Source organism: Amphibalanus amphitrite, unplaced genomic scaffold (genome assembly GCF_019059575.1).
Source record: "Amphibalanus amphitrite isolate SeventyFive unplaced genomic scaffold, NRLGWU_Aamphi_draft 000751F_arrow, whole genome shotgun sequence".
NCBI lineage: Eukaryota > Metazoa > Arthropoda > Thecostraca > Balanomorpha > Balanidae > Amphibalanus > Amphibalanus amphitrite.
Genome location: NW_024882245.1, coordinates 162,105 through 179,977, shown reverse-complemented (window position 1 = coordinate 179,977; position 17,873 = coordinate 162,105). Strand labels below are relative to the sequence as shown.

Below are 17,873 nucleotides of genomic sequence, written 5' to 3'. Positions count from 1 at the left end.
CAATAGTGTGAAACAGACACGAAATTTAAATGCAGCGTGTCACGCGAAAATTTTAAATACAGTTTCAACACTTTGAGACGAGCTGAGTGGAAATCGGACACTGGAATGCAATGACATCACAACCAGGGAAATTTCAGTACATCACTGAGAGGAGCCCTCGCCCTGCACCGCGCCGCTCCGGACAGCCTGTCTCGCAGCTCGCGGTCCTCTTACAGTCCGGCGGTCCTACCGCAGGCCAGGAAGGTCCTTCCGCAGTCCGTCGGTCCTACAGCGGACCAGGATGGCCCTCAGTACAGCCAAACCAAGATAGCCGGATCGCAGCCTCCGCCGCTGATGAATCTCAATGGAAATCTCGCCGGGGCAAACTTCGATGGGAACAAAGACGGCAGCCGCGCTAACTTTAATTCAATCTCATTTCGAATGCGTCTGACAACAGCCCGGCCGTCGTCCGGGGCGGCCGCGGTGCGGGGCCGGCGGCCCGCGCTCACCCGGAGCTACGGGCCGGAACAATGCGCAACGAGACATTACGGCTTTATATATTCATTTAGTTTCACATCAGCCGCACTTTTCGGACCATTACACGGCTATTACGTGTTATTATTCCAGCATATTTTATGCATAATTATGTTTGTCTGAGGAATGGGCGTAATGATCGGCCGCCTACGTCGATAAAGCACGATATGGCGTAATCAAAAGGGCAAATCAAACACTTGACTGAGAAAACTCACGAACATCTGCAGGCAGTACAGGCACATTTAGTTCGATGTTTAGCTTGTTATCTTGAGGAAAATGTACCAAAGGAGTTGTTGTTAAATGCTAAATGCTCGAGAACAAATCTATCCAATTTAAGCAGCCATTTCAGGAGAATTATGAAGCCGAACAAAGAAGCTTTGCTCTGCAATGGTAACATAGGACGATGCGGCATCAGTAAACAATGTGCATTAGTGATTCAATGCGTCCTTAGCAGCGCTCAGCACCCTTACTTGCATTGTTTTCTTTGGTATCTTCCGATACAAAACAACAGGCACATTTAGGTACTAGAAAAATGACAGGGGAATATTAATACGCTGTTTTATCCGAATTAACGCTACCTTACTTATATGTGAATAATTTTGTGCATGACTAACATAATTGAAACAATAAGTACTTATTTCACCTCTGGGATAATGTAGTCACTGACTACAAGTCCGTTTTACTGCAGGGTAATAAAAGCATACTCTAATTTTCGTATCAGCCTAAGGGCTATCAAATCGAAAACTGCATAAAGCCAAAGGAAAAAGATAATTGTCAAGTATTGCACATGTTTGGTAATAGATGTGAAAGCAATGCAAATTCTACTTTCGTTGGATGCTTTTATATTTTGTGTTGAAATTAACTCACCGGAACGAGAAAGCCTTCCCAGCATTTAATTTTTATATACCTAGCCGGGCCTGGGAAAAACCTAAATACCTAAATGTTATGCGTCTGTCCTGTCCAGCCCAAAAATTCGCACCAATTTTATTCAAACTTTTGTGATGTGCAAAATTCCACTGGAGCGGAATGGACATTAGAGCTGAACACGCCGGCGCTCTCATTATTGCTCTATTTGTATTTAAAACTTCCTCATAAGCTAGAAACTGCCATGGCCCACCCAGCGATTCTTGTGTTTACTTGGACCCACAAGACCTTTTTGAGCTGTGGCCTGTGATTGTCAGTGGGCCGGGATCGGCGGGGTGGGCTCCCCACGGCTCGTCCTGTGAGTCCCCCGATGCCGGTGATCTCGGCGGCCGGGCGCGCACCTGAACTGGCCAGCGATGGCGGCCGACCCCGGCCGGCCGGTGACGGCGCCGCCCGTAACTCGGGGCGCCGCCGTGACGGTGGGCGGCGTCACGGCGGCCGGCGGCGCCGGGGGGCGGGGTCTGCCGGCGCCGCCGCCACTGGCCGCCGCGCCGGCACGCTATCCGCTCGTTAGTGGCGGCAATGGCTGCCGCGACACGGTCACCCGGACGGCCGCCGCTCAGTCGCTGACCGCCGCCGCCGCCGCCCGGTCGCACCTGACGCTCCTGGCGACCCGGCTGCCGCCGCGCGCACCAGACGCGTCTGCCGGCCGCGGCGGCCGCCCCGTCAGCGGTACCCCGGCACGGCCGGCGCACTTCGCCCGATCGCGGTCCACATGCTCGCTCCCGACGGCGTCATTGGCCGGGCATGGATGCACCTGGTGCCGGCGCATCAATGACGGACACACACGCCGACGACGGCTGTGCGCCGGGTCTGATCAGGCCCGGCAGTGGCCCCCAGTCCCACGCACTGCCGGGCGCGGCGGCGAGCGGCCGGCGTCAGCGTGTCTTCCACTATTCGCCGCCGTGACACGTTTACGGCCGCTGATTTTTGACAGCACAAATAAGCTCACATCAAGCCTGAAACGGGATATGGCGGTACCGCCGTGTAAGTCCCGGCTTTTTACGGTCCCGAATCAAAGGTCATTTGTATTTGAAATGCATCCCGGCCCGTTCGCCGGCTGTCGTTGCCGCAGGACGGCGTCAGACACGCGGTGCAGCACACACACACAGTCCGATCCGTCCGGTACATCAGTCCGGTGTTACGTGTGACGGGTGGCTGGGGAGACGCGCGCGCTTAGAGTGTGTCCGCAGAGTGCCGGGCCTAGTACATATATGACATATAGCAAATGATACGTGCAGTGGGGGTCACCCATATGCATCGAGAGTAGTCCGATGCTTGAAGGAAGGGATGCAGCTACCCCACAAAAATATCGCACGTCAATCAGCCCAGCGGTTGCAGAGAGAAAGTCTAAAAAAAAAAAAACACTACTTCGGAAGAACAAATTGGACACCCTTGCCTACTAACATGACCTATGACAAGACAATCAACTTGATGCATCAATAGTAGGTAATAACGAATTAGAAGAAACGAAGCCATAAAAACCCGCAGGTCAATTGGCCAAGCGTTTACTAAGATATTGGCCTCTAAAAAACGTTACAGGCCGGGCCGCTTATGCTGAAATTTTCCCCGGCACATTGAACAAGATTCGCTTCGCAATTCGCGCGCTCGTAAGAACAAGTCAATTTCAAATACCTAGGCAAATTCAACATACTTTTGCATTTTCTGGCAATCAGTGGCAGTTTAGGCAAGGATGACTTGCTTTTGGTTATAATGCATAGGCGCGGGAGCCGGGGGGGGGGGGGGGCAGTGGGGGCAGCCTGCCCCCCCCCCCCCAACTCTGGAGCCGTGGGGGCGGTGCCCCCACAGCTTTGAGACGGAATACCACAATGTTTTGCAAATGTTTTCTTTTTTGTTGAAATAGCCGAGGGATGAAATATAAGTGGCCTAAAACCGGTGAGAAAACTAGATTTGGGGGCACCCTAGGTTGATCTCTATTATGGTGTGCCCCCCCCGGTCGGAAAATAGTTCCCGCGCCCCTGTTATAATGTGACATTGTTTTGCTTTGAAATGCACACATTTGCTTCGAAATTGACATATTAGTTTGATTTGACTTGTTATAAATCAACAGGAAAGTAGGTGTATGGCTAATAATTTCGAAAAAGGAAAACATACCTGCTGCCTTCTTGGCCGCATACAGGTTGGCTTCTTCTTGAGCTTTTCCGATGTTCTTCTTATATCTTATCCTCTTGTTGCCGAACCAGTTGGATACCTGATGGTGAACAGAGAGCGTTAGCATGCCGCCTTCAAAAGCGCGCAGCACACAAGAGCATGATACCCGTAGTTATTTAAGGGATGATGCTAATGAGTAACCTACTTTCATGCTGAGAACAACTAGAAATAATAAATCGGAAGTAGGTAAGAAATACGAAATGTGGCGTCACGTCTCGCTCAAGCCTCAAGTGGTCTTGAATGTAGTTATATTGAAAGTGGAGTTGGAACGTTACCTCTGGCTCTCTGCAATTTTGGTGTTCTTGGTAGCATGAAAGCATGACTACTCAAAGGTGGCATAAAACATCGCGGCTATATCAAGCAGTTCTCATAACAATGCGGACTATAAACACTTAACTTGTAAAGAGAGAGAGAGAGAGAGAGAGAGAGAGAGAGAGAGAGAGAGAGAGAGAGAGAGAGAGAGAGAGAGAGAGAGAGAGAGAGAGAGAGAGAGAGAGAGAGAGAGAGAGAGAGAGAGAGAGAGAGAGAGAGAGAGAGAGAGAGAGAGAGAGAGAGAGAGAGAGAGAGAGAGAGAGAGAGAGAGAGAGAGAGAGAGAGAGAGAGAGAGAGAGAGAGAGAGAGAGAGAGAGAGAGAGAGAGAGAGAGAGAGAGAGAGAGAGAGAGAGAGAGAGAGAGAGAGAGAGAGAGAGAGAGAGAGAGAGAGAGAGAGAGAGAGAGAGAGAGAGAGAGAGAGAGAGAGAGAGAGAGAGAGAGAGAGAGAGAGAGAGAGAGAGAGAGAGAGAGAGAGAGAGAGAGAGAGAGAGAGAGAGAGAGAGAGAGAGAGAGAGAGAGAGAGAGAGAGAGAGAGAGAGAGAGAGAGAGAGAGAGAGAGAGAGAGAGAGAGACCGATGATTCCTTGAGAGACCCCTATCCCCATAAAATCCTATCACTACCAAAAGCTCTCTTGACTCTTACACAAGTCCCAGAGTCTTTCCAACCCCAACCAGCAGCCACTCTAATTAGAAATTTAAAATCGCTGACGTAATCACATTGATATAAATGAGCAGGCACTCTACGGAGCCCGGTACATATTTCACGGGGCGATTCTAAAGCCGCCTCGGCTGACCTCAAGTCAACAAAATTGCCGCGGGGCATCTCCGAACGCTGGCTGACAAATGCGCGCCGATCGCCGCCATCTCGCCGAATGGACGTCATCAATAGGGCGCGGCGCCATCGGCGGCCGTCGCCGCGACAAATCTCCGCCACGGCCGGCAGCGGGTAGCCGCCCGGCGCCAAATCGCCGCCCCCGTTTAGCTGAGCGGACCGGCGGGACCCGAATCGGCCCGATTGCTTTATTAATTGGCTGCGAGTCGGGAGCGCGGCCCGGACAAATCACCCTCATTCCGCCGGATCGGCCGCCACATTTGCCAATCTAATGAAGATGGTCCACCGGCAGCCGGTAACACAAATTGGAAATACCGCCGGGGCTCAGCTAAGGACCGATGTCCCCGCTGACGGCCAGCCGGCAGCGAGCGACTCCTTACCGAAAGGTTTCAAGCGCTGACTCGACGAGTGCCGCAAACCACGCGCGCGTTTTCGTAAACGAGAGTGACGTCAAATCGCATGTCGTGCTTATAAGTAACTCCTCTAGCGAATATTAATATATGGATCTAGTTTCGTCCCTTTCTTAATCTTGATGGAAAATCCCCATAAAGCTAGCGCAATGTCTGACGTCCCTTGCCACCGCTAACCCCAAGAAGTTTGATAAGTTACGACGACTACCGGCGCTTCTGTTTCCGTCAGGCGCCGTTCGCAGGTCGGAAGAGGCGCACGGCACCCCAGCTTACCGCCGCATCAACCGCATCGTTCCGACCCCAGCCGGCCGTGTGATTTGTGCCGTTTCGATATTGTGATCGTGCCGCGCCTCCCAAAGCCGAGATGTCGAAACGGCGGCGGCCGGCGCTATGTCTGAGCGGCGTTCGGCGCGCGTTTGAGTTGCACGGCGCGAGCAGTCGGGCCGCGACTGCAGTCCGACGGGCCTTCGGCCGGCGCCGACCAGATAACAAACAACACGCGCTCCGCGTAACAAACAAACGGGACGCCGTCCATCCGCAAAAAGTAAACGGGAAGACTTTGGGCACGAGCGGAGCGGGTCGGAACATCGTTAGGGCGGTGAGGTTTGGGCGGACCGGCGCAGCGGCCGACGAGTCCGCTGGAGGCCGGAGCCGCCTCCCAGATCGGTGTGGGATGCGCGACGCTCGCTGTACGAGCGGGCTTGTCGATTCCCCGCCCCAAACCACAACTGGGCTTCTGCGGATATTCCCCTCTAGTTCAATGCTGGCAATTAACGCAATCCCTGCCGCGCACTCAGGGCACGATGGGCCACTTCGGGGCGGACTAAAAACGGAGCTTATCCCGAGTTATCTTAAAGATCGTTTCCGATAAATCTCCCCATTGCACAGTGGGGATTTTTCCGATCTAGCACCTATTAATTCAAAAAATATTTTTTGGATTTTTGTTTATTTTTTGTGTCAGTAGGGCTAAGAAATGTCTGAATTTTTCATATATGGCATTGTTTTATCTGTATGTCCACAGCAAAACTAGGAAAAATGCGCCCAAAGTTCACACTCATGCGTGATTACTCAATGGGCTCAGCAAGGCCCGAAAGTATAGCTCAGTTTCATTGTCCTGTCCTGTTGGTTTTAATCTTGCGAGGTCTTAAAGTTGCATATCGTCTGAAAGGCACCTTTATTAGGAATGGAATGGCAAACAGAAAGTATGCCACAACCTTACTAAGGTCACAAAAATTCCCTTTACAAAAAACCCTTACAGACACCATATTGAAGGAATGGTATTCTAAATAAATGTAGGAAATCAACAATGTTCTCCACAGTTTTCCACTCCGAAATATATCCTATCGAATTCGCCACTTTCTTCTGCACAAGACAACGCCTAGTTTGGCTGCCGAAACTTGCCTGAACACGGAATATTCACATTAGAGTATCTTAACACCCCACTCGAGGAGCGCTAGGGCAAACAGCACGATATAGGTATGTTCCGGACATAGGCGAATAATTTTACTTCGTGATTTATATGATGCATATTTTCTGAGACACATTCATTAGGAATAGGATGACAAGCGTAAATTATACATACCGTAACCTTATTGACCATCGCACTTGTGGGGAGGGGGAGGGGAAAGGGTCGGATAAAACCCCATGGTTTTCCGCAAATTACTCGCGCAAAAAGCGGCCGATCGCGCCGAAACTTTCGGTACCCTCGAGATCATCAATTTTACATCTAACCTAAAAATTTCATGACTCTGACCCAACTGACCTTTGACCTGTGGCATATTTCTCGAGACCATGTTTGGCCGGAATCGCGATTCGGCGTATGCCAGCTCACATTATCCGCGGTTTCCAGTCTTTTTGTGGTTTTAAACGTTCAAATATGTGAAATGATGTTGGTGCCATGAATAATGGTGGGAGTCAAGGTCACGTGAAGGTCAAGTCAAGGTTATTGACCTTTTGATGACCTTGGTTCACTTTTTCGAGTTTTACTTGTTTCTAGGGTAGTTTTTGGTGCTGATTTCGATTTTAGCAGCCATTTGAATATTTACGAAGTAGTTCTAGTGCCTTCGTTCCATGTTACGAAGCTATCAGTAGTAGGTGACACTTCTATGGATGGCCGGCAGGACGCCTACTAATTGATCTAACCTGACCTGACCCGACCTGGCCTAAATGCATAAAGACATCGTCTGTGATCAAAACTAACATGAAATTCGTGATCAGCACCCCAAAATACCCCGTAACACCCTAACTTTGCGAAGTTTCAAGAGGTCGCGATTTCCCAACTTTAGTTGGGTCATTAAACTGACTTGGAAAGTCAGCTTATGACCTTGGACTTTGAAATTGGATATATTCGGCCTAATTTCGTCATAGGCAGCACGCTTGACTTTTCCGCGAAGCTCTAGCTTGATCAGGGGCCAAACGGCTGAGCGGGGGGTCCAATTGAACCCCCTATACTATGTTGATTATGCACATTTACAGGTAAAATTCTCACCAGGACACACCAGCCAACATCTGTGCACAATCTGGCTACAATTCTACCTATGGTTTGCCCTCTACGAATAAATACGTGCTAGATCGGAAAAATCCCCACTGTGCATTGAGAAGGTATAGTTTGTGCTAAATCCGCGCGCACTAACAAAAGTTAGGTCCCAAACAACACATCCCTCCTGTCCCAACATCCCCTCCCCACCCACACAAAGATCACAAACACACACAAAACATCAAACACTTGTCAAGCAGGCAGCAGAGTAGCACCATCACCAGCGAGCGAGCGATAAGTGCGGCCGCCGTGCGTGGCGGCCGGTGCCCCCGCGGGGTCAGGGTACGCCCAGGGACCGGGGTGGCTGCTGCCAGCCTACCTGAGACACCGTGATATTACACTTTCTGGCCAGCTCTTCTTTGACCTCCTCCGTGGGGTAGGGGTTGCTCAAGTTGGCGTAGAAATACTCGTTTAGCAGTTCAGTCGCAGTTTTGGTAAAGTTTCGCCTCTTTCGCCTGCGAACAAAGGGACAACTTAGCGCCGAGCAAAATACGACTCAAATGGCTTGCGCCTGACAGTGGCGGCGCATATTTCAGCGAAATGAGGACGTGAGTGCAACGGGAAAGGATCGAACAGGATCGGAGGAGCTGCGGCGGCAGCGCGCCGAGAACCAACTGGACGGCGACAGGCGAAACCCGGCCAAAAGTGCGTCCGAGCAATGCCTGAGCAGCGAGCGGTGCCCGAGAGGTGTCCCAGGCAGCGGCCACGCCGGGGAAGGGCCCGGGCCCCGGGCGGGTGGGGCGGGACGGGCGCCGATACCTGGCCCACCGAAATGCCGCACGTCTTGGCCAGCTCCTGCTTGGCCTCCTCTGAGGGGTAGGGATTGGCCAGATTGGCGTAGAAGTACTCGTTGAGCAACTGGCAGGCCTTTTTGCTGAAGCTGCGTCGTCGCCGCCTGAAAGGAAGAGACCGCGTGCCCCCTCAGCGGCCGCCACCGGGCGCCCGGTGCATTGGGCGGCACACACACAGACACGCACACACGCACACACCTGTGACACGGTAATGTTGCACCTCTTCGCCAACTCCTCTTTGCTCTCCTCGGACGGGTACGGGTTGCCGACATTGGCGTAGAAATACTCGTTGAGGATCTCGGAGGCTTGTTTACTAAAGTTCCTCCGCCTCCGTCTGGTGGCGGACAGAGGGCGGCGGGTGAGGGGGGCGCGGCGTGGCGAGGCCGCCCTCCTCGTCACACCGCGCGTGTCCACCGGCTACTGTCAGCACGCGACCCCATCTCCCGCACAGTCTGGCTCAGAGAGCAGCCACCAATGTGACGAGCGACGCGACCTCTGCGCCAGTCCTAGTCCAGGTGAAACGGGCAGCTGCTGTTGCATGAAATTGAGATGCAAAAGTCACTCTCGACCCACATATGAATAAAAGACGACTCCGGCGAATGCAGTCGGATGTTCAGTGGCCGCCTGAAGTTGACAAACGATAGGGAGCCATTACGCGGCCCGATAACATGGCCGGATGCTGCAACAAAAGGAGCGACACACAGCCTTGCCACTTATATATCCAAAAATTGCAAACTTCACAAGCTGATTCCACCACCAGCCCGCAGCGCCCGCCGCCGGCGCCGACTCCAAACACAGTAGGTAAAGGTATGGTATCCGCTGGGCGGCTGAGGCGGCCGGCTCGGACCGGCCAGACACAGCCGGACGGCGTCCGCCCGGCCGACTCAGCACACAGCGTCGCACCCGACGAAGCCAATCATCCCGGAGCTCTCTGCGTGACGGCACGATCCGCCGTCGGACGCCCAATTTCGACGAGGCGGTGGACGGCCGGGCCGTTGCCGCGCCGGCCGATGGCGCGCGGCAGGACGGGAACGTGACTGGGCGGCCGGCGGCGCGGCCGACACGGCTTTCATCCCGATTATTGAAGCATTGAAGTCGCCCGGCGACAGATGACACTGCGATCGGAGCCGACAGTTCGCGGAAGGCGGCGGCTGTGGTCCGCGGCAGGCCGCGCCCGGGGGACCGCAGGCCGGGGCACGGACGGCCGATTCGGCTGACGGAGTTCTGCCAGGTCAGCAGGCCGTCAGCCGACAGCCGACCACTGCTCGCCTCCAGGAGGGGCGAGCAGCGCGCCCGCGGGGCCCATCGACAGCCGGCCCCTGAGCGCCATCGGCCGCCGTCTGGCATGCTCCGCGTGGTTCAATGACGGCTAGGAGTCACACCAGCACACGGCGACCACAGCAAACTGCAGAAACACGCCCCCATTGGATGAGAGCTCACAGAGCTCAGCGGCCACTTGGTGAACAAACGCCACCAGATAAAAATTCCCGATATAATTTATGGCTTTATGAGACCAAAAGCGAGCCGCGTCGTTTATCTAGGGATCGACTACATTCTGATAAAGGCCGGCACGGACACAGTAACAAATGATATATGGTAAACAGGCGAGCGGCGGGCCAACACAGCGCCGGTTAGGGCGGCGAGTAACGGGGCCCAGCCGCATCGGTGATCCCAACCGGCGCGTGGCCTTCTGAATAATGGCCTTGCCCGGGCGGCAGCGGCAACATGCAGAAATCGTGCAAATTACATGCATGCCGCGGCTCGGGATTCGGCCGATCCGTCCCAGATAATGGCCGTCATCGTTCATGGGGACACGGGGTCGGCGGCAGCGACCAGGTGCTCGGACCGACGCGGGAGCCACACAGGAGCCGCCGTTGCTGGGCGGACGACGGCCAGCGCGCGATTATTCCGACCGATGTGACGCCTAACCAGCATCTGAATTGCATTTTACGGCGGCACAATTAACTGCACTGGCGCTACAGAGCAGGCGCGGGCCGAGCTCTGCCCCAATGACGTCATTACGGCGCTCAGTGGGAGCGGCGGCAAACATCAAAACGGAAATCCCGCTTTCCGGTGATGCTCAAAGCGGTTGGATCAGAGCTCGATGTCCCATTCGACATGCAAAACTTTTTCGTTACTCGATCATAAACGTGGCTTGAGGATAGAACGGGTGTCAGCATTCACTAAGCCGTGTAAGTGTACGGTGTTAATGTCTGATCTTTTTCAGGATACCAGCGGTAACAAGGCGAATGGACAGCACAGCCGTTACAGGCGATTTGCTGATTTCGTGCAAACTGCAAACCTCTTCCGCGACCAGACTCAGTTTTGAGATTAGGTAGATACGAACATTGATTAAGCAATAAAACATATCGAGCATCCATAAAACGAGCAATGCAACAAACAAGACGCCAAAGGAACTGAAATAATAACAGTGAGAAGTTACGGGTAGCTTCTAAAACGAGACTTATCCTATCCAGCAAAGTAGACCACATAGCAGCAACACAATGTCTCGTGCTCACTCAACTGAAACAGATATAATTTGAGTGGTTTCAATATAACACCAGTCGACGTAGCGCTGGAATCTGACCGACTTAGCTCGACAGACAAAGCGCATTCCTTTCGAATTCATCTGGCCGGCGAAATGGAGCTGCAGTGACGTCGCCTAGCCGCCGGCGCCGTTCGCAGCGCGTGCCGCGGCCGCCGCCAATGGTCGCCGCCGGCCGCCATCCACATTTGTCTAATTACTCGGACCTATCCGATAATGAGCGGCGCGGGCGCGCGGCGAATACGGAGAGCGTCGTTGTGGCACGCGCGGGGGCGGCGGCCGACGTGGGAGCACAATGTCGATGGCGCTGCGGGCCGGAACGGCGCCGAGGCACGCGGCGGCCGGGGGCACCGCTGCCGGCCGGCCGCGCGCGGAATGTGCGTCCGGAAGGATCGGCCGGCCGGCAAACAGCGGAGGAGGCGGCCGGCCGGCAGGCAGAGATACGAGGAGAGGGTCCGCGTCACAACACGCCGACAAACGTCACTCGAACGCTTCCCGTTTACGCTTCCCAGACATGTGTTATGGAGCGGGGTGTTGTACGACGACTCATAATTGAGAAAACGGAGCTGTCATAGGTAAAGCTGGCAAAACATGCTTCTCCGAAGATGAACACGCAATTACACAAGACAATCAATGCCACAACTGTGTCACTGAACACTAGGAATGGAATTTAGCAGGTAGTGAAATGCTAGCATATGGACCGTCAGTCCACGTTTCTCTCATGCTACGACTTCAATCGTCCTCACGGATCTCAACCATTGCTTCTCGTACCGGCCGGGCCGTCGCTAATCCGGTGGGGTTGGTGCTACTGTCTGTATATACAGCCTGCAGGTCCGGAGGTGGGACGGGCTGCCGCGTCACCCATCAGCGGCTCAGGGGCGCGCCGCCACCGGCTGTCTCCATAACTCGGCTCTACCGGAGCCGGCCGGCACGACACGGCGCCGCCGGGCACGGAGGTCGGCCGCCAACTACACAGCCCGGACAGTCCGCAGCCGAGACAGCCCGCAGCCCGGATAGCCGGAGGACGGCCGGAGCCGCGGCCGCAGCAGACACAGCGGTCGGCCATGGAGGCAAATACACCAATACTTTTAGACACAGCTCCAGGCCAGCCCACTGCCAGGTCCTGAAGGCCCTCGCGTCATCTGCCAGGGATGGAGGCGCAGCCTGCTCTGGCGCGCGCCGGGTCTGGTGCAGTCTCCCCCGCGCACAAAAACTCAGCGCCGTGCCCGCAGCCGCGGCTGTTTGCTACCGGCGCGCAGCCGAGCTCTCTGGTACGGCGGCGCAGGGTAGCGCCAGCCGCGAGCGGACTGCACCCAGATCCCCGCGCGGGCGTCCAGAGGCCCCAGCTGGTCTAGTCTGAGGGTCGACCAAAGATGGAGGTTGCTAGCCATCAGTCAATGCGCACAGCGGTCCGCCCAGTCCCTGGTGTTATCTGCCGGTACCGTTCAACTAAGGCAGCCAGCCGACCGAGCCAGTCAATCATGTGATGGATCGCCCTCCATTGGCACTTCCTCTACTTCGATGATGGCTCGACTCCGGTGTCTCCAGTGGGACCAGCTGGTGTCCGACGTCCGGCGTGCGGATGGGGAGAGAAATCAGCCCGCTCTGCGCCCAACAGTCGGCCGTCGCCGGCACCGGGCCGCTCCCACGCGATGCGGCCGCGCACGGCACGAGAGAGCCGTCCAGACGCCGGGCGCCGGCGGAGCGGCACGGCAGGCCGGACGTAGGACAAAAGGCGCCGCCGTCTGCGCCAGATTACTGACGGCCGGAGACGAGACCCAGGTCCGCAGCGCAGGACAGCGGCACACGCCGCGCAGTCGACCGACCAAGTCACAGTCCCGTGACACGAATCAAAACACGACTACCGGCCGACGAATAAACAGCCGGCTCCTCCGGGCGGAAGGTATGAGCTGAGAGCCAAACTCGCGGCGCACAACGCTGTATGGTCGATCTCACGAGAGGAGCAGAGTGGGGGCGGGCGGTCCGTGCCTCCCGAGTGGTCGTAAGCAGTGCCGCGGCGCGTCACGGCAGCGCGCAGTGGTCGGCCACCGTCAGCCCGCTGTCGTCTGTTTACCCCGGACATCTCCCCGGCGGCGCGGCGGCGGTCACGGCCCGGCGTGCCGCGCCGCTCCTCGCCGCATTCCCCAGCACCAGAGACCGCTGCACGGCAGCGCTGGCCAGGTGTTTATTTAGCCTCCACAGGCCCAGCCAATATTTATTTTATCTGGGCAGCGGCGGGACAGGCGCGCGCCGTATTACACCGCCAGCAGCGCAGCGCGTGCTGGTCGGCCCGCGGCACTGCCGCCGGCCAGCTCGCCCAGCCCCGCCTCTGGGTCGCCCTCGGCGGCGGCCCAGATAGCCCCAGGCTATCAGCGACGGGCCGCGCTCATCTGACCACCAACTAAGCCGCTCAGAGCCGACGGCCACTGGAGCGCTATTTCCAGCCGCCTTTTATGACGTCTCTAGATGAACTCATCATGTTCTACAAACCCTAATCTGTCCGGGACGCGCTCGTCTTGATTTTACGGCATCAATTTCCCCTTTTCATCACGGGAATGGCTCGAGTTTCTGGAGGCGTTTTACGCGGCGTCGCCGGCGCGCCGCGTCCTCTCCCAATCAGAGCCTGGCCGGCGTAAAATGAAGCCGGCCGCCGTCGCCGCTGTGTCGGCCTCGTAAACGAGCCTCGGGCCGGCCGACGGTCCGCCGGCCACCCGGCCCGACGCCACACAAAGGAGGCGATTTTTCGCGCCGCGTCCGACACCGTCGGCCGTCGTCGGGCGTGTCCCGCTGACCCGGACCGGCTGATGGCGGCGCGGATTCCCCTGCCGGCCCGCTTTACGGCCGCGTTACGGCCAGCCGCCGAGAGTGGCGGCCCGACCGCGAGCGCCGCCCGCCGCCGGCGTTTACGGCCCGGTTTACGCGGACCAATCGCGTCGTAAAAGCCGCGTCGATGGAGACGTGTCGGCCACTAACGAGCCGAAAGCGGCGCGTAAACAGTCGCAGACGAATCTGCCGCGCCGGAGATCGACGACGATCGAGAGTCGAGAGCGACGGACGAGCGGCGCGGCGGCCGCCTGCCAGGTGGCGGGCCCGCCGGACCGAGACAGCTGAGTGGCACGGAGTGGTCTGCACTCTGTCCGCCGACACGGGAGCGGGAGATCACATCACGAAGGCCCACAAGAAGCGCGGCCCATTCGTGAGAACGACAGGTGGCCGAGAGCCTGTTGGAAGTGATGAGCCGCCATCACGACCCTCGGTCGGATCGGGCCGTGAGTCGGCCGCCCTCCTAGACCGCCGCCAGCCGACATGGGCCAGTGGCCGCGGCGTTTTTGTCTCCGCCGCGGACAATGGTGTCTGCGCGCGTCGCGGAAGCAGCGAAGGCTGCGCACTGTTTGTCACACGCCGTGTCCAATCGCCGCCGCCGCATCTGGGATCGATAGAGGGGTCGAGCAGCACGCGGGACCGCGGGGAGCCTCGTGGGCCACTGGAGCAATCTGTGACCCTCCGGAGCGGAAGAACAGCGCGCGGAGCTGCTGGAAAAGGGGTGGTCCACGGAGTCACTCGGCGCTGCGCCGCTGCAGTCGGGAGGTGCCGGGTCGGGGACAGGTCGGACTGGGTGCGCTGGTCGGGTCGGACTGGGTGCGCTGGTCGGGTCGGACTGGGTGCGCTGGTCGGGTCGGACTGGGTGCGCTGGTCGGGTCGGACTGGGTGCGCTGGTCGGGTCGGACTGGGTGCGCTGGTCGGGTCGCACTGGGTGCGCTGGTCGGGTCGGAATGGGTGCGCTGGTCGGGTCGGACTGCGTGCGCTGGTCGGGTCGGACTGGGTGCGCTGGTCGGATCGGACTGAGTGCGCTGGTCGGGTCGGACTGGGTCCGCTGGTCGGGTGTGATCAATGACAGCGGCTGACAGGAGAGCACTGGCGCAGGCAGAACAGGTACGGGGCTCATCATGTCGTGACAACACAGCACAGACAGGTGGACGAACACCGCGGCCATAACGGTTTTGCGCGCTAACGGGCTCGGCACCGCGCGGCGCGGGGGGGGGGGGTCACTAATCCGCCGACAACGGGAGATCGGTGGATCGCTACAAGCTGAGAGGGATCCCCGAACCGGTCCCGACAGCGGCCCTGGCACGAGCCGGGCGGTGAGCGGAGCGGGCCTGAGGGGCCGCCGGCTCAGACTGGCCGAGCGCGTGGGAGGCGCCGACACACTCGGCGAGACGACTCGACCGCGGCGACAGGGGATTAATCGCGGCTGGGAGGGCTGTCACGTGGACACGCTGGCCTCGCACCACTCACCTGGCGTCCAGGAACCGCGAGCGCAGGATCATGACGGCCTCGCACGTCGACTGCTTGAGCTGCACCTGGATACTGGAGAACTTCTTGTGGATGATCTGCACCATGCGCTCGATCTCTTTGGGCGTGATGGGCCGCGTCCGCGACTGTTCCCGGAGGAGGTTCATCACGTGGGTTGTGAACTCGTTGCACGCCTGTCAAAAGGAGATCATAATGAGAACTGGCGCCTCTGACTACCCGGTAATCATACGCGGTGACACCGACTCTCCAACAAGTCAAAAGACTCGAGACCTTTCCCTGACGGATGTCAGCCGGAGGGCGACTTTATCGCGCGATGGACTATGGTAGGGTCGGCTGTCGGGCCGGCTCAACATACACCACCCGCGGCCCCAGCTCGGCGGGATGGCCCAACTGCCGGGCACCACTGGCAGCACAGTCGGACGCCTGCAAACCGCGCCTCTCGCTATTGTCCAGTCAACATAGCGCGCCCAGAAATGCATCATTTGGCCCGCGAACGGGCGCCGATGCCGACACAGACGACCCGGCGGCCGGCGGTGAGCATACATCTCCCATTCCGTCTGCCGGCGAGCGGGCCGTTTCACTGAGCACGGGTCGTTAGGCAGCGCAGTACGTCAGCTCGGGGTCGGCGACAGCGTCCGGACAGCCAACCCGGCAAAACGCCGATCTACTTATTCCGTATTCGGAGGGGATATATACGAAGTAGATGGGTTCAACTAATGCGGACACAATATCTATTAAAATATCATTTGTTGGTCCCGGCCTTCATACCCGATTCGTGTAGAATTATGTAGGTACAATGGGACGCTAAAATGAAGCTGAATTTCAGCCTCTACACCAGGTCAAGGTGGAAGAGCCACAATAAACCGTGTTATGAATTAATATTTTCACTGATAATCCATGTGCGACCGCCGTGGGGCCTGGCGCGTCGCCTCTCACCCCGTGCTGGCCGCATCCCATGCCATGCCAGCCCCCCGACGGCTGCTGCGGAGCGCCACTCGACGGCTCCGCGCGCGCCGTGTGTTCGCTGGAGCTCGCGCGCGGGGCGCCTGGCGTGCGAGCAGTGAGCGCCGACCGACAGCGGTATTGACCAGAGAGGGAGCGACGGCGACACGGCGACGGGCGCGGCGCGCCCAGCCGGGCCCACATCGATCTAACAACAGACCTCCTCGGGCCGCGCGCCACGCATGGACGGCGGGCAGCACACCGCACCGGCCCACGGGGCCACCCGTACAACGGAGCGTCGATGGGGCACTGAGGGAGTCGGACGGGGAAGATGGTGTCCAGAAAAGGCCGTGAAACGGGATAATGAGGAACACTCGGGGATATGGATCGTATCAGGGCAGCGACGTGGCATGAAAGTGGTCGATGGCGGTGTCGAATTGGTCACGGAGCGATACAAATCATTTGAACACCACACCAAGGAAGGACTCCAGAAACCACTGTAAAAAAGCGGGTAAAGAAAGACGAAAATGGAAGCCAGCGGAGGAAGAAGAAAAGGAAAAGAACGTTGCGGTGTCACTGACCGGAACGAGACGGTAAAAAACTCGCGCCGTCGCCGAGGGCTGCGATACGCCCGGAGGCCCGTTCGGTGATCCGCACCAGACCCATTAGCGAGCCGGCACATAAGCAATAAAAAACCGCCGCGCATCCACCCCAGCTGTCTGTGAGAGTTCCGCGACTCGGTCCACAAATCACGGTGACAACAGCGCGAACACGAGTCGAACAAATGCCGCTCTGATACCCAGAGACCGACATCACGGTATCGGGGCCGCCCGCTGTCAGAGCCTAATCCGATGTCCTGCCAGCGATCCGCGTGTCCCGACACACACCGAACTCCCGGATATCTCCGCACTGGAGTCTGGGGCTCTCCCGAGGCCTGCTTCAGGCGGCTTATCGCAGCAGCATCGCCCATCGCCGATACGCGGCTGGTCGGAGGACCGAACTGCCCGCCGGCCGAGATGGATGGCGGCGCGGGCGGCCCCCTCCGGGCGCCGGCTGATGCCCGTCAGGCGCCGGCCGCTCCGCTGGACTGTGTGTATCGGTAAGCAGGTCGACAGGGTCATTTGTATACATTAGCGCGCCGCTCGCCGGCGGTCCGGGGGTCGGGTCGGCACCCAGCCGCCCCGTATCGTGTGCCCGCTAAACAGCAGCGGCGCAGCGGGAGTCCGGTGTGTGTACATCACGGCCCAGACGGCTCCGGGCCGCCGCCGTGGCAGAGACATAGCGCCGCTCTGATTCCGCATCTGAACTTAAACCTCTCTCTCCCTCTCCCAGATACCATCCCTCTACACATCTTCATCCCTATTCCCACTAGTCTCTGAGCACACCCGCAGCGTCAGAGCGATACGACGCACCGCCCGACCGCCGCCTTCCTCGGAGCGTGTCGCGTCCGTTCCCAGTCTTTGTCGCCTCCTTGTCTCCAGAGGCGGCACGCCGCGCTGCTGTCGGTTTCGGCGGCTCGTGCCGCTGTGGCCGGGCCCGGACCTCCAGCCGCCGCCCCGATCACCGTCAGTCCGTCTGACCGG

At 57.7% G+C, this 17,873-nt stretch overlaps 1 protein-coding gene across 6 annotated transcripts in view; it reads right to left on the bottom strand.

Moving 5' to 3' along the window:
• The window catches only part of LOC122365609 (homeobox protein extradenticle-like), an 87,973-nt gene that overhangs the window by 10,254 nt on the left and 59,846 nt on the right, over positions 1-17,873 (bottom strand). For 2 of the 6 annotated variants that reach the window (XM_043336965.1, XM_043336969.1), the window contains exons 4-6: positions 15,331-15,521; positions 8,018-8,153; positions 3,553-3,649 (exon numbers count right to left, since the gene is read on the bottom strand). In XM_043336965.1, coding sequence (XP_043192900.1) covers positions 3,553-3,649; positions 8,018-8,153; positions 15,331-15,521 — 424 coding nt within the window. Of the gene's footprint in view, positions 1-3,552; positions 3,650-8,017; positions 8,154-8,457; positions 8,594-8,687; positions 8,824-15,330; positions 15,522-17,873 lie in introns of all 6 variants that reach the window. The other 4 variants (XM_043336970.1, XM_043336966.1, XM_043336971.1 and 1 more) reach the window with 2 other exon arrangements.